Source organism: Calypte anna, chromosome 2, assembly GCF_003957555.1.
Source record: "Calypte anna isolate BGI_N300 chromosome 2, bCalAnn1_v1.p, whole genome shotgun sequence".
NCBI classification, from domain to species: Eukaryota; Metazoa; Chordata; class Aves; order Apodiformes; family Trochilidae; genus Calypte; species Calypte anna.
In genome coordinates, this window is record NC_044245.1 from 117,577,827 (window position 1) to 117,593,041 (window position 15,215).

Here is a 15,215-nt window from a genome sequence, read left to right on the forward strand (position 1 = left end):
CCCCACGTTGCCAACACCTTGACATGGGCAGCCTTGACAGTCCAGTTCAGTTAAAGTATTTTTGAAGGTAGTATAGGAAGCTTTGCAGTTTCATTTGAACATGATACCACCCACCCCCCAGTGTTGTTAAAATATGTCTTACAAAAAATAGATAAACTGGGATTTAGCTGACTCTTTTTTAGAGGCTAGTTTTGGTTACTAGGCAATCTTGGATGATATGATTGAACCATGGATGCAGGCTTTTCAGCAAAGCTACCCTTTTAATTAGGAAAAATGTCATGAGTACAGTATATAGTCATACATAACACTCTTCTGTGTCTTATCTATGGAATATGATTGCAAATGTTTTCATTCCATTTTTCCACACTTTAGATTGCAAGGAGATAATTTGGCAGAAAGGCCGGAAGATGTCTCCGTTATATCTCAAACAACTGAGCCAGTGGTGTCAGACTCTGATGGTAAGTTATATAAATATTTTCTGCTCTTTAAAAAAAATAAACAACCAAAAACCAACAACTCACCAAGGTCTTAAATTTAAGAGCAGAGGTTATGTCTGTAAAGGAAGACTAAGCACTTCCAGAGACTGTTTGTGAGCATTTGAACTCAACCATTTACACTTCAAATCTCTTAGAAGAGCCCCTGACATGGCTTTTGTCGTGGCCAATTAGCATCTCACAATAATTCCTAGGTATATTTCTGGGGGCTGCCTTAGGCCAGGATTCATTCTAGTAACCAGTTAGTATGTTAGCACACTGTTTTGGATGTAAAAGAGCTTAATAGCATATACATGGGCTGTTAATTGCCAGTTGACCTCTATGACACAGAATAGACTTTGAAATATTTAATACTGCAGATACATCCACAAGATTCAAATAATATACAGCAAAAATAAAAAACTCTTAGAATTTCCCCCGTTTTTAAACTAGGTATCAGAAATGCTCCTTTGATCTCTCCGAGTACCACTTGCTAGAATCGAACCATAGTATAAAAGAGTTTATGCAAGAGTTCTGATGAGCATTTTTTCTTCTTATACAAGCATAACTGGACATTACTTTAATCTGCAGTGGGCACACTCAGCCTGATTTCAAATTCTGCTCAGGTTTTTGAACACAGTAACACCTGAAATCTAATTGAAAAGGCACTTCCTGCACAATATCTTGCCAGAGTCTGCCCTGCTTCCCTATGAAAGCCTCAGCTGAGGTTAACTTTATCTTAGCTGTCACTGAAATGGAGACAGAAAGGAATAGAGGTTTGGACAGAGAAGCTGCAAAGGTAAATGTTTTAAGTCCATTCCCTTACTGCTGGGCAGAACCAGCTGAGTCTTAATTGGAGGATTTGCTTTTCCATTTCTTCAGTGGCCACAGACAAGCTAGCTATGATAATTAATTAATGCAAAACTAAGCAGAACTAACTTGTGTTTTGTCAATTATCCTACTAATTGTCTGCTATGTAGTGCTACTAGGTGTGATATTAGGTATGACAGCAGTCTGAGCTTTTGCTCATTTCCCTCGCCTCATTTGTAAACCCATTTATGTCAGCATTAGGAACTAGTATGTCTTTAAAGAGAATTTTTTCAGACTGGTTTTCTGAGAATGCATGGTTTGTGCCATTTGTTTTTCCTATCATCTGCCATTCATCACTTCACTATAAAAATTATTAGGGGACTCAGAATCACAGCGTATGATGTTCTTACAAGCTTGTTGAAGAATGCGAGCAGACACAGAGTGGTGACTACGCTCAGGCCCTGTAAAAGAAAGGCAAAGTTATTCTGTGAATAAACCCCAGAAAGGGAGGTTGTGATGGTTTGTTTGGGATAGGGGTTGATGTACATGTAGAAAAAAAGTTCTGTAGTTCCTAAAACAATTATTTTATTTTTTAACATATTTCTGCCTTCTTTTTTTCCTATCTCTGTACTCTTGTTCATGAAGTGGCCACTTTGACATAGCATCTTCTGAAACTGTCGGCTTCAATGAAATAGTGAGCTGTTGCTAAGTGGCAGAGTCACCAAGATTAAAGAAGGTGAAAGTGTCAGAACAGGCTGGATGCTGTGTAATATCAAAATTGGAGCTTCCATGACCACAGAGTATGGAGTGCCAGAGTTCTATAGCCATTGTGACTTGGACCACTTCATACTTTTCTGGATACTATAGTCAGTATGGATATAGGGAAGGTAAAGAATCCTTTCTCTAAAAAAGCACTTCCAACAAAAATATAGGGGGTAAAATTTAGATAGATAGGTGAGGCAATGACATTCATGCTCTTAATGCATCTATCTCATGTCTATGAATATACATGAACCTGTTAGCCATTGAGCTTGAAAATACCAAAGCCTCTAGGGCAAAAGGACTGAGGTCAGCAGTGAGGTACTGCCAAACTTTTGTCAAGAGGCACTCTCAGAAATGTTCAGCCTTTCAAAATATTTTTCTTTCCTGAAATGTTGGCTAGTAATACCTTTCTTTTTTTTTTTTTTTAAAGAAAGCACAGCTGGATTTTACAAGTAGACACAGACTGGAAACAGACACAGAACTCAGACGACTGCCCATCCTATCAATCTTTCCTATAAATGCAGCACAATACTTGTTTTCTGAGCATTTGCTATTTATTTCCAGTAAATATATGTATGTGAAGAAGATACTGTTAAAAATCTTTAAGTAACCAAGGCATCATGTTGCACTGAATTTTTAATTATGTCCCCCTAAGAATGTATTATGTGTCATGAAAAAGTCACCAAAAGGCTTCCTTTACCAGGCTGATTTCAATTTATTTTCTGCTCTTACTTGTCAATACCAGTGACTTTACTGAGAGAAAACCATGTATTGTGAAGTGCTGATGTAAACAATTCATTTGATAATATGCAGACAAGGTGCTGATGTATAACAAAGTTGAGAGCAACTTTCTTGAGATAATGGTCTGTTTCTGGGTTACTGGCAAATTGTTAAATAGTTGGATCTAGAGCATCTCATGTGGATTTCAGGTGAACTAGGTTCAGAATTAATTGACAGCACATCTGATCTAACAGGCTTCATAAATAAGCCTTACTATAGCAATTCCACCAAATAAAGTCAATGTAATAGTTTATGTTAAAAGATCATCTGCATCATCAGGCACTAAACTGACTCCAATAACAATCTGAATCTGGTTCTAATTAACCAGTACTCTGATTTCCTTCCAGTATAATTCTGAACTGGACTGAGTTGTGTTTGATCTAAGTAAAAATGAGAGATGGGAATCAGGTCTCAAGATAGGAGAACGCAAATTGCTTTCTTTAATGCTGCAGTTTCTTTTTACTCTCCTAAACTGTCAAAACTCTTTCTCTCTCCCATGGGAACCCTTGACAGGAAAGAACTAAGGGAAGAATTTAATAGCCAGGTTCTTGATTTTTATTAGAAGCAGCATCTTTGGTGACCACACAGCAAACTTCCCCTGTAGATTCCAAGCCTGCCAGGTTAGTCTCTTGGATCAGTTCCCCATAAAGCCTTGGTCTTGTTCTGTACAGATAGATGAGAAGAAGGGCTCAGGCTTCAAAAGATAAACCACTACAGGCTTGATCCAGTAAAAATACGCATCTGTCCACTGCAAGTCTGTTTTTTCATGCTGGGAGTATGGTACAGGTCATCTACTATTGTTTTGGGGGTTTTGTTGTTGTTTTTTTTAATTTGGCTATTAAGAAATATTCAAAGAAGCATCCAAGAAGATCCAAGAAGCATCACTAAAGGGTAATTTTGTCCCAATTGCCTTTAAGTACCATAGCAAATTGCTTCACTTGTTTCAGTATCTTTTGCTGAAAAGTACCCTGCCTTTGGAGTGAAAGTGTAATATAAGGCAGGAAAAGAAGTTCTTGCAAAGAAGATCTTTTAAGAAGTGTATTCTTGGAGAAGCAATTTTAATACACAACAAATTGTTAGGGAGTAAACTCTCATAAAGTGAGTTACTTTGCAGTGTAGTATGCAGTTCCACATATTTCTGAGGTGTGAAGAAAGACTTGTTTCTTTTGTGGCTCTAACTGGAATAATATAATTGGGTTGAAAATGATAGATTATATGGTACCATGTCACAGTGAGTACATGCAGGATGGGCATTATTCCTGTGTGTTTCTGTGTGTTATTAGGTCTACAGATTATGCTGCAATGCATATTTAATTTAGAACATAAATTTTACCAAGCAAATTCCACATCAGTAATTCATTCCCTATCAAACAGGAGTCACTGGTTTTTGTTATTTGCAGTATATCCAGTAGGATAAAATTTCTACTTGAAGAAACTTGGAAAGACTATGATGTGTAGCTTCTACATACTTGTTTTGTTTTTTTTTCTTTTAAAATACCAATCTAGTAGAAAGTCCAAAATAGGCATTTGGATATAGAGAAAAAGTTAGAAATAGGGAATGTTCGATAGAAATAGGAATGTGTGAAACATAAACAGTGCTATTCCAGATGAAACTGCAAGACCAGGGTAAAAAATTAATAAGAATACAAATAGATGGAAATTAAGGTTGAGAACTAGATACAGCAGTGGCAAAAATGTGGAATATTCTTTCTGTTCTGGCAAAGTTCCCTGAGCAGAACTTTACATTATCATAACTTCTTCCTCCACTAATTTGTGTTTGCAATGAATGTGGTAACCATAGCTGCTGTACTTCCCTATACTTCTGTCTTTATGGGAAGTATAGTCTGAGATGTTTAAGAGATCAGAGCACTCTTGAAACCTAAGGACCCCCTGCTAAGTGTCTGAATAACAGCAGAATCTGGGGAAGACCAGGGCATCTTGTTTGCTTCGGCTGCTTATGAAAAGCATCTGAGTGCCTAGCAGAGGGTCAGGCAAAGGGTAACACTGAATAGCCTGTTACTTGGAGATTGCTTTCTCTGACATAGGTACATAAATTCTGCTTTAAGTCATTATGTGTGTATCCAAGAGGCATTTTAGACTTCTCACCAGATCAAATGTGGCACTATTGGCACAAATTATATCTTGCATGGCTTTTCAACATTGCCTAAAGTGACCAGAACAGTTTTGTCCAAGGATTTTAACTATATTCTAAATAGATTTACAGAATTAATACAATTTAATTAAATTATTAAATTAAATTATTGTTTTTAATTAAAACTGAAGATGCAATGCTCACTTGTGTTAAAGATGAACAGTATTTAAAGTTAATAGTAGAAATAATAAGTAACCTACACGACACTTCTTGCTTATCACTCTGATCATGTCAGAGACACTTTTCCATGTTGTATTCAGGTTATAAATTCAAATCAGACAAATTAAAATCCATTGAAGTGTAACTGAAAATCAGCACTTTTATAGTAGCCACATTTACTTTCCTAGCAGTTAACTTATAGGCAATTTATTTTCAGAATGACTAATGCTTACTTAAGAGTGATTTACTTCTTTTCTACCTATTTGGAACAGCTCAGGTACCTGGGGTTGAAACACTTACAGAAGATACAGATGAATTTCAGAGTGGCTCTCAAATGGCAGGATCTGTAAGTATCTTCCCTTGTGGATAATCCTGTGATTTTTAAAAACAGTTTGTTAAAAAGTATATTTTGCATAACGATGAAAGTTGTGCTTGCGAGCACTGTTACCCTAGAGAGAAGAAAGTTTAATTTCCCTAACCCTTCAGAATTTTTCAGTTCCTTGCAGTTTTATTTTTTCCTTCTGTGAAGTGTGATCTTTAAAAACAGATTATTTTAATCACAAATGCTATTCTCATCATTTTTTCCATTCTGTAATATAAGAAATTTTTTGCAGCTTTTCTGTTTGCAGAAAATATAACAGCAATATTATTTTTTTAATTATGTATTCAGAATTTTGGCACTAGTAGTATTGTATCAGAAATTTGAATATAGGTTGAAGAAGGGATTGCTTTTTCTAAGGCAAAGAACTTGACAACAGTTGTTTGGTTTTGCAAAATTTTAGACAGATTTAAGAGGACAATACTTTCTCTTCAACCATAGCAATAATGATTGTATATCACACTTCAATGTTGATAAATAAGTGAAAAGATGGGCTTAGGATTTGTTAGCTAAGGAAAAAAGGCAATATTCATGAAAAAAGAAACATGTCAAATCAAACTGATCCTGTAGTCTTCAGGCAGCTGATTAAGTATTATTAATAAAGCCAACTAATACTGAACATTCAGTATTTCCAACCAGAGCTGTCAAAACAGTCGGTGGATATGGAGTTCCGGATCTATTCCTAAAGCTGAGAACTTCAAGCTCACAGAGCATTTGTGGATAAAAGCAAAAGCAGTTATGAGCAGAATTGTAGTTACTATTGCTCTGGGTTTCTTTCTCAAGCCTCTTTTCTGCTTCACACTATTGGACAGAGTTATGATAAATTTCACTGCAATTTCTGAACCCATGTTTTTCTAATAGATTTGGACCTGCAGCTCCCAGTTTTAATTTATCAGTGCTGCAGACAGGTAGCTTAGGAAAGGATTAACAAATGAATTTTATCACACAGAAAAATAAAGATACAAGGAAAACAAAAGATCATCATGTTTATCAGCCAGATTTTGCTACAGAACCATTCAGCCTTCAGCTGAGTAATTTTAGGAGTATGCTCTGCATCTGCATGTTTGTGGACAAACAAACAACATGCACGTGTATCATTTAATGCTCTGCTTATTCCAGCCATGGGTAGGGTTGGCTGGAGCAGCAGTCTGCCAGAGGCAGCAAATCTGCCTGGGCTCAATCCCTGGAACCCATGCTGCTGTTATTGCCAGTGCTTCTGAGAGGAGACGAGATGAAGGGCTGCAGGTATTGCTCTGCCCATCCAATGCCTCCCCAGGGCAAAAGCAGTCAGCTTCACTTTCCTGAGCTCCTGGAAAATTCCTTTGCCTAAATTACTAAGCAGCCATAAGCCAGTAAATTAGCTCATCTGCTTGTTGTTTGGTTTTAGTTCATTTTTGTGTGTCTTTTGTATCTTAAAACACTTGCTTAAATAGTGTAGCTCACTGAAAAGTACTTTTATTTCTTGAAAATGACTTGTTATTCTGTTATAACAATGACTTTTTATATGTTGGACAGCTGTCCAACACTGTACATTTGTCTGCAACTGTATCTAAAAAGATAAAAATTATCCAACTGTTGTTGTTGTTGTTTAGTGCTCTGAAGGACCAGAGGTCTCCTCCATGGTCCCCTAATAATTGAGACTTTGACAATCTTGACATATAAAATGTAGAGGCAAAGCTGAGGTTGTTTATAGGAAAGCTGTGAAGATAAATGCATTCTTGCAATGAATTCTCACAAATCCTTCAAAGCAGTAGAAAATACGCCTGCAAAATTACTTTGGAATTGATATAAAAATACATTCTCATGACTTGAAATTATTTTGAGAGATTGCATGAGATACAAGATACCATATGAGTGACAAGATGAGGAAAATATGATATTGATCAGACATTTCTCTTAAATTGGACAAATTGGTTCATGGCATTCACTCAAATGTACTGATTACATGTGAAAAATCCTGATCTGATTCAAGATGTGCCTTGTTTAATAGTGGTAGTGCATTCCAATAGGGTAATTTGAGTTAGATGATAGTTAAATGGCTCATTTTCATGAATTTCTCTTTTCTTATGTATGTTTGACAATTTTCTTTAAAAGTGCCTTGGCCTTCAAAGAAATGTTTTGGGAAAAATGGTGGGATAAAGCAACAAGAATTATTCATAAGGATCTTTAGGTGTGTGGGTTCTTTTTTTGTGTTTCATGTATAAGCCCACATGTAAAATCCTTAATGTGTAAGTAATGTGGATACCAGAACATAGAAGAGCTAAGCTACAGTCTATAGTATGGTTCATGTAATTTTTCCTATGATTTTATTGTATTGCTGTTCAATTTCTGTAGAATCTGGAAGATTCTGTGATTACACCTTTTTTCTTTAAACCCTTTTTAATAGAATCTTTAGCTATCCTTTATTTTCCACCAAGAGTGTTTATATTTGAAAAATCAAGAACTTATATTTTCAAGGCTGCATAATCCTAAACAAGGCATAAAAAAATCAAGAAATGGGTAAAGCTAACAAAAAGCACTTTGAAGTCTTTTTAGGAATCAGCACTCTTCCCAAGTGTTTTTCAATTGGAAGAAAGCATTCAAAATGTCCTTAGACATACTAGTTAACTGCAGGGCTCAGTTTCTATTATTTAATGTAGGAAAAAGTGTTAGGCAAAATGTAAATCTTTTTCTCGAGATTTTTGCAGTGTGGTGAACTGGTTTATGTTTCTCTAAATGAGTTTTATCAATATTTTGCTAGCAAGCCACTGAAGTGCTACTAGCAGAAAATTAAGTAGTCTGAAATTCTGTCAGAAATGGAAAAATAAGGTGTTAGGAAAGTTAGTAAATTTGCTGTGACTAATAGAAAGAAAGAAAGAGGGCACATGGGCTGGGCAATTCATATTGATTAACTTCTACCTTTCCTCTGAGTTGCTTCTTTTACCACCTGGACATAACAGGACTCAGGCTTATGGGTTTCCTTATGTGAATATTTGCATTCACTCATCTTGCCCTGCATGTGCACATCCAGAGGTCTGTTTTTCTTTGCAAATTATCCCATAAGGCAAACCAGTCCAAGTGTAACAGAAGGTATGGAAAAGAAAGTTATTTAACTGCAAAAGGCATTTCTGCAGGAAGTTGCCTTGCTCTTTTGCTCTTTATCACTGTGGAAAAAATACTCAAATGAATTCATTTATAATGGTGTTTTATTTTAAATTTTCTGCTCATTTCCCTACTGCTTTGGGACTTTTCACTTGCTTTCCTAGAAGAAATATAAAAATGGATTTTCTGTGATAAATGCAGAAATTTGTTAGCTGGCAATTCAGTCTGAAAAATGACTTGAGGTTTCATACAAAAGGTACCATGCCATAGCTTCATGCTCTCCATATATGTTGAATAGAGCTATATTCAGGTGATGCATTATTTAAATTGTAATTGTTACAATTTTTTTAGCTTTCCCCACTATTTTCCTTGAGAGTAATGTAAACATTTCCTTGAGAGTAAAGTAACATAGCTTTTACAAGTATAATTGGTGCATCTAAATCCCCTGATATTGAGTATTTGAGTAAACCTATACATTTACTGGATTGGAGTCACTTTAGCAATTAGCAGCTTAGTCATTAAAATATCAATTTTAGGGTTCCACTGGCACAGCAGCAGTATGCCTGTGAGGCAATATGAGTTATAAAGGTCATACTTCTACACAAAAAAAATCAGTGAGTTCTGATGCAAAAGGCTTTAAATTCAAGCTGAGTTTTGTTAGCATGTGTAAATTGAGGCACATAAAATTAAAACTTAACTTTAAGTTTTAAATATTTTGTAAAATCAATGATACCATAATATTGTTTAGTGCAACTCTTCCACAGGGAGTCTGAAAAAACCTGTGAATGTGTAAGTTGAATTACTTTTAGCTAAGTTAACAATACAAGACAGTACAAGAACATAATATCAAGGTTCCTGGGAAATAAGTGATATTTGCTGCAAGTAATTAAGCAAACAGTTTGAATTATATACATTGAAACTCTTTGGTTTAGACCTCCACCTTGTAAAACAAACTCTGTAAATTAGAGAGGATTTTCTACATAAAGCTAAAAAATATTTTTTCCTTAATTTTAAGGTTCTCTTTAACTTTGTAGAACATTTGAAATACACCTATTTTTGTTTGATTTCCGTCCCACCTTCTTGCCTGCTGATATTCTTTTTGCTGATATTGTGTTGCATATTGCTGGGTGCCAACCTGTCATGGGGATGCTGTGTCTCCCTGCCTGGAACCCCAAGGGTTCCAGAAAGGCCCCAACTCCTCACAAGTTCAGTTCATAAGCCCCATGGGCAGGAGCAGCATGCAGTGGGTGGTTAAGGCTTCCAAAGAGATCTTATATGGAGAAAAGAGAAGGGGAGATGTCTTCTGGAGTGAAGATATTCTTCTTTGAAAATATCTAATTCTTTAACATGTAATTATAAAGGGAAATAATTTTCTGAACTTTAGGAAATGTTAAAAAAATGTTAAAAAAAAAATAAATTAATCTATGAGTACCTTGTTTTCACCTGTCTAAAATTTAGGGGTTTGGGGTGCGACAAATTAGAAAATATTACTGTAAATAATGGTAAATAAAACAGAACAGAATTGTAGAAAAAATTTATCCTGATTAAATTTCAGAAATTTGAGCAAATGTGATTCCTAGGTGCCCACATAACTCCTCCTTTCTTCTTGCCTGTAAACAGAAAAATTAGGCATAAGTTAACTCAAACTACCATTTTCCTAGAGTAAGGTTTAGAGTAAGATGTGCTGGCTGGCTGCCATGGGAAGCAAACTGCTTGTAATTTCAATTACATGGCATTTCAAGTAGAACAGGCCCTAATGTGGAAGGTGGGGATTAGAGGTGGCTGCCAATATTGCAACAGAGCTCTGAGGAGGTTTATTATTTTTACAGTACCAAGAAAGCATGTTGACCAGCTCACCTTATGGCCTTGAACAGACTGGCAGCTGAAATATTAAACATTTGGTGAACATGCATCACAGAAAATGCAAGTTGTGTGAAGAATCTTCAAAGTTATGCCCAAAAAGTTTTGCTGCATGAATACCACTGTTCTTGCCAGCTGCTTGATAGAACAGAAGGGACACTTGCAAACAAATTGTTCAGCTAAGGGGAGTTTTTTGTGTGTATGGATGCATCCCTCTTGAATGTGTCTATTTAAGTTACTTTAGCTATTCAGCAAAGTGGTAGGTTATACACAGCCAGCTAAGCATGGGTGTTTATTTTATAATATTATTATCTGAAGTTACTAATGAAATTTGCAGTTGATTAGAAAAACTATGGAGAAGGAAAGGTTCAGTCAAAATGCATTGTGTATATATATATATATGTATATATTTATATATATACAGTTTGACTGGAACTAACTAATGAATTGGGTTTCACCTCCTTTTCCTCATTTCATCAAAATCATACAGTTCAAATATTCTTTACAAAGGAAGAAGTACTTTCTCCTGTCAGGCAGGGACTGTTCCCACACCCAAAAAGAGAATGTGTGTGTGTGTGTGTGTACATGGATGCACATGTGAGTACCAGTGTGGTTTACCCTCCAGCAGGCCAAAGTGATACAGACACATAATGCTGTGTTGTTTAGTAACACTTTTTACGGTCAGCAAAAATGAGTCATTTATTTTCTAACAAGCACTTCATTTCCAGAGGATGTTGTAGGTAATTTGGAGGCCTTTCTCTTGTCCTTAACTGTTCTGAAATGTTGCACCTCTGTAGAACTCCCCAGGTGTTGGTGGTTATCACACAGCCCATGTCAAGTCTGCTCAATGGAGAGATCAAACACTTGACATCTACACTGGGGGATTTTAAGGATAAAAGCTCTACTGATATACACTGTCAAAGTAACATTGTGATGTGGATTAAAGCACCTATATAGTGACACTGGAAAAGCTTTCTTATTTATGACCTCCTTAATTGTAGTTCTGTTCCACTCTGGCATTCCCAGTAAGTTATTTTTCAGAAGTGTGGGGAATCAGTGACAAAAGAGATTACCTTTGGCTTTATTGTTTGTAATTTTTTATGTTAGCAGTAATTTGGCCAAGTGATCTAAGTAAAGAAAGAAGTAATGGATTTGTTGTCTGTGAAGAAATTATGATGATATATAAAGAAAGCTACTTAAGAAATGGGCACATAGTTGACCTTAAAAATTGACAAATGTATCCTTAGAACTTTGTTTGAACATAGTGCTGACACAAAGAGACATTGCTTCACCTTCAAAGTTTTAAGGTGATAAACAAGGCCCAGAGCTGTTCCTAGAAATTAGAAAGAGAAGGATGTCTTTCAGGAACATCCTTATCTTTATATCTTGTTAATCTTATAAATTAAGCTTATAAGCTTGTTAAGCTTATAAATTTTGTGCTAATATTTGTAAAGCTTACTGGATGATACAGCACAATTGTAATTTGGGAGATACTGAAAGGGCTCCTATGCACACACTCCATATATACATGCTGTACAATTTTTGGTTACTTTCAGTCTACTGTCATTACCATTGAATTCCAAGTTAACTGCCAGTTGTGTTTAATCTCTGCAGTTCCTGGGCAGTAGACAAGGATAGTTGTTGATGAAGTGGAATATAAAGGTTTAAATAAATGTCTTGCAAGCCTGAAACTCTTTCTTAAGTCACCTATCTGCATGGCTGCCATTTATCAAGTGAGAAGGGGCAGCAGTGAATTCTGCTAGAGCTCTATATAGTCACTTATGTTTGCATTTGAACTGACATGCTTCCAAAGCCTCTTTGATAACATCTCTTACTTTCAGCTTGTGTTTATCTTTCAGGAATAAAGCTGTTGCATAAATTGTGTGCTGGAGACACTGAGGACCTCTGTCTCTCTTTATGCATTATTCACAGAGATGAACTCATAGTCTCAAGATGTTAATTTTATTTTTTTTTTGTTCAGTATTGTTTAGAGATATAGAAAAAGGCATTACCTGAGCCTGCATCAAAAAAGATTCTTGGATTTAGCCCTGAAATACCCACATTCAGAGAAGGAACAAAAAAACCAGTTACGCTGTGGTTTTAATGTCATAATAAATTCTTAAAATATTTTTTTCCCAGATCATTACTATTTTCTATCAAGTTAATATTAAATTATAAGCATGTGATTTCTTACAGTAATATTAAATATCTCATCTTCCATAAGTAGTATTGCAATGCTATTCTGGTCTTTTATTAAGCTATTGGCTAGTAAAATTCCTTAAGGTTATGATATTACATAGAACAGAAAGATGCACAGGACGAGTTACAAATTTTGACCAGAAAAATAGTCTGAAGTTACCTCATTAATTTCACAGGGTGTTAGAACTGTGTATCTGAGGGACCATTTGAACATAAACCCATATGTACTAGTAGAGACTGGGTATATGTAAATGTATTTTGTTTAAACCATATGCAATTAATTATTATTAACATTTATTCATGGAAAGAATATACATCTGTGCTATATCCAGACTGAACATAAAGTCTGTATACATTTGTAGCTTTGTGTTAGAGGAATGAAAGGAGGCCCAGATATTTATTGAATATCTGTGTGTGTATGCCTTTGTGTGCCTGTATCTACTCATGATTTTACCTGTATTATATGAACTCAGACAAGATTTTTAAACTTGTACTGAAACTTGCAAAGGTGTTGCTAATGTTGGATGATCTTTGTGACTCGGCGTCTCCTAATTACAACTGGTTTCATTAACATTTAATTAACTTTACTCACATTTTTATAAATGTCTAAAGCACTCTCGTGGTGATTAGCATTAAAGAAGAATTTTTCTCAATTTACCTCACTTTCTACCTCAGGCAGTAGGCTGAGCTGCCTTTACTCAGTCACCTCAGCTGTGTCTTTGATGATTGCCATGCATAAAGGAAAGAATTCTAGTAGGAGGAAAAGGCAGAATATAAGAACTGCAGTAGAGGTTTGTAGAAGAGGAAGGTAACTCAATTTAATCTCTTGTAAACACAGGATAGAGATTGAAATCCTTGCAGCAGGCTAACATTTGGAAGGCTGTGTTTTTGGGAGGTTAGGAATATATTGAAAAGCCATAATAATTTGCTTATGATAAACTTGAATAACCAAAGTTAAGAATATTAGAAGAGCAGTTTGATCTTTGAGTATTACCATACGTCACTCATTAGTTTTTATTCCATATTTCATCACAGTTGTATTTGTCCACAAAATTGAATGTTCAAGAAGAATTCCTCCTTATAACCTTGGGGATTATTTCTCCCTTAGTAATTATTGAGATCCTGCTGGTTTTTCCCCTTTTGAACAGATAGATAATAAAAATCATATAAAAATGGCCTTTTTCCACTATAAAAATCTGGGGACAAAAGATATTAAAACCAGATTGAAACAGAAAATATTACACTTTTTTCTTTTGCAAGCTGTATTGCCCTTCCTGTCTCTTGTATAGTTTAATTTATTTCAGAGGAATTATTCAACGAATAAAATATTCTTCTATCTAGAGGTAGATATTGGGTAACTAGTATCTTTTAGAGATAAAAATTTAGAGATGTGAATAATTTAATGCAGATTAATATTCTGTAGTGACCTCAACAATTCAGGGTATGATTTGGGTAGAGAACTTACAATGAAGACTGAATTAAAAAATGCTCAAAATCTCCTGGGGGGGAAGCAGGTGAATCAGGTCTAGTGATATGTCTGAAGTAAATGTGTTTGCAAGATCAGTTCCACTTCTGATTAATTTACCATTTTATTCAGCTGCTCCTGTGTATTTCCCTTAAATGGGCTAATTTTAACCAAAGCAGAACCAGTGTAAAAACAATTGGAAATTAAAAAATGTCATGAATTCATGACAACAGACAACCCAGCAGACTGCTTAGCAGCAGAGCCTTGCATGCCTTCCATGAACCATGTTCCCAGCTTGGGTCTCTCACCTCATTCTTCCTGAAATTACACCAGCTTGCTGTCTTTGAAACTATCTCTAAATTTATTTGACATTTACAGAAAGATTAAAAAATTAGTGAGAGGTGAATGACAATGAGACCATTGTATAAGCCTTGGGATTTTTAGGAAATCTGGGAAATCAACAAAACCCCCTGGAGTGCAAATGAAATATTGTGGTGAGGTAACAATGTAAAACTCATATCAGGTAGGCTGATAAGAATGCTGTAATTAATAGTTTTCTTTGTTGTTTTTATAACCAAGTCGTGCACACTTGGTCATATATTTTCTGGCTATTTCAAATGAGTATTAAAGCAACTTACCAAGTTTACCTTGTAGTGTATTTTCAAATTATCTCTTGGAACTGTATTTAGTCCCAGAAAATGGAGATAATTTCGAGTTCCACATTCAATAGTGAAATGACTGGGGAGGTGGTCTGTTTACTGGCATCCTTTCCAAAGTGCTCGTTGCCCTGATGATTTAGTTGCTGTTCCTGAAAGGAATATTTCTTGCAGTGATAAAATAGCACTGGCAATTTTGATTACAAAATTCTCTGAAATTCCCAGAAGTGCTGCTTTGCAGAGATATGGTGCCAAAAGATACAGAAATTTAAAGTAAGTACAACCCCCACTAAGTAGCTGGAACTGGACAAAATGAAAATTGTTGAACAGTTTGTCCTGTTATGATGTCTCAGTGTGGAAGAAGAGCTTGTGTGAAGGATATACATTTGAATTACTTTAGAACTGTTGATTTTAAGTAATGCCTGGGAGATATATTATT

At 35.5% G+C, this 15,215-nt stretch overlaps 1 protein-coding gene across 1 annotated transcript in view; it reads left to right on the plus strand.

Moving 5' to 3' along the window:
- The window catches only part of C2H8orf34 (chromosome 2 C8orf34 homolog), a 141,430-nt gene that overhangs the window by 114,531 nt on the left and 11,684 nt on the right, over positions 1–15,215 (plus strand). Inside the window, exons 9-10 of the mRNA XM_030444694.1 lie at positions 373–458; positions 5,409–5,482. Coding sequence (XP_030300554.1) covers positions 373–458; positions 5,409–5,482 — 160 coding nt within the window. The remainder of the gene's footprint in view (positions 1–372; positions 459–5,408; positions 5,483–15,215) is intronic.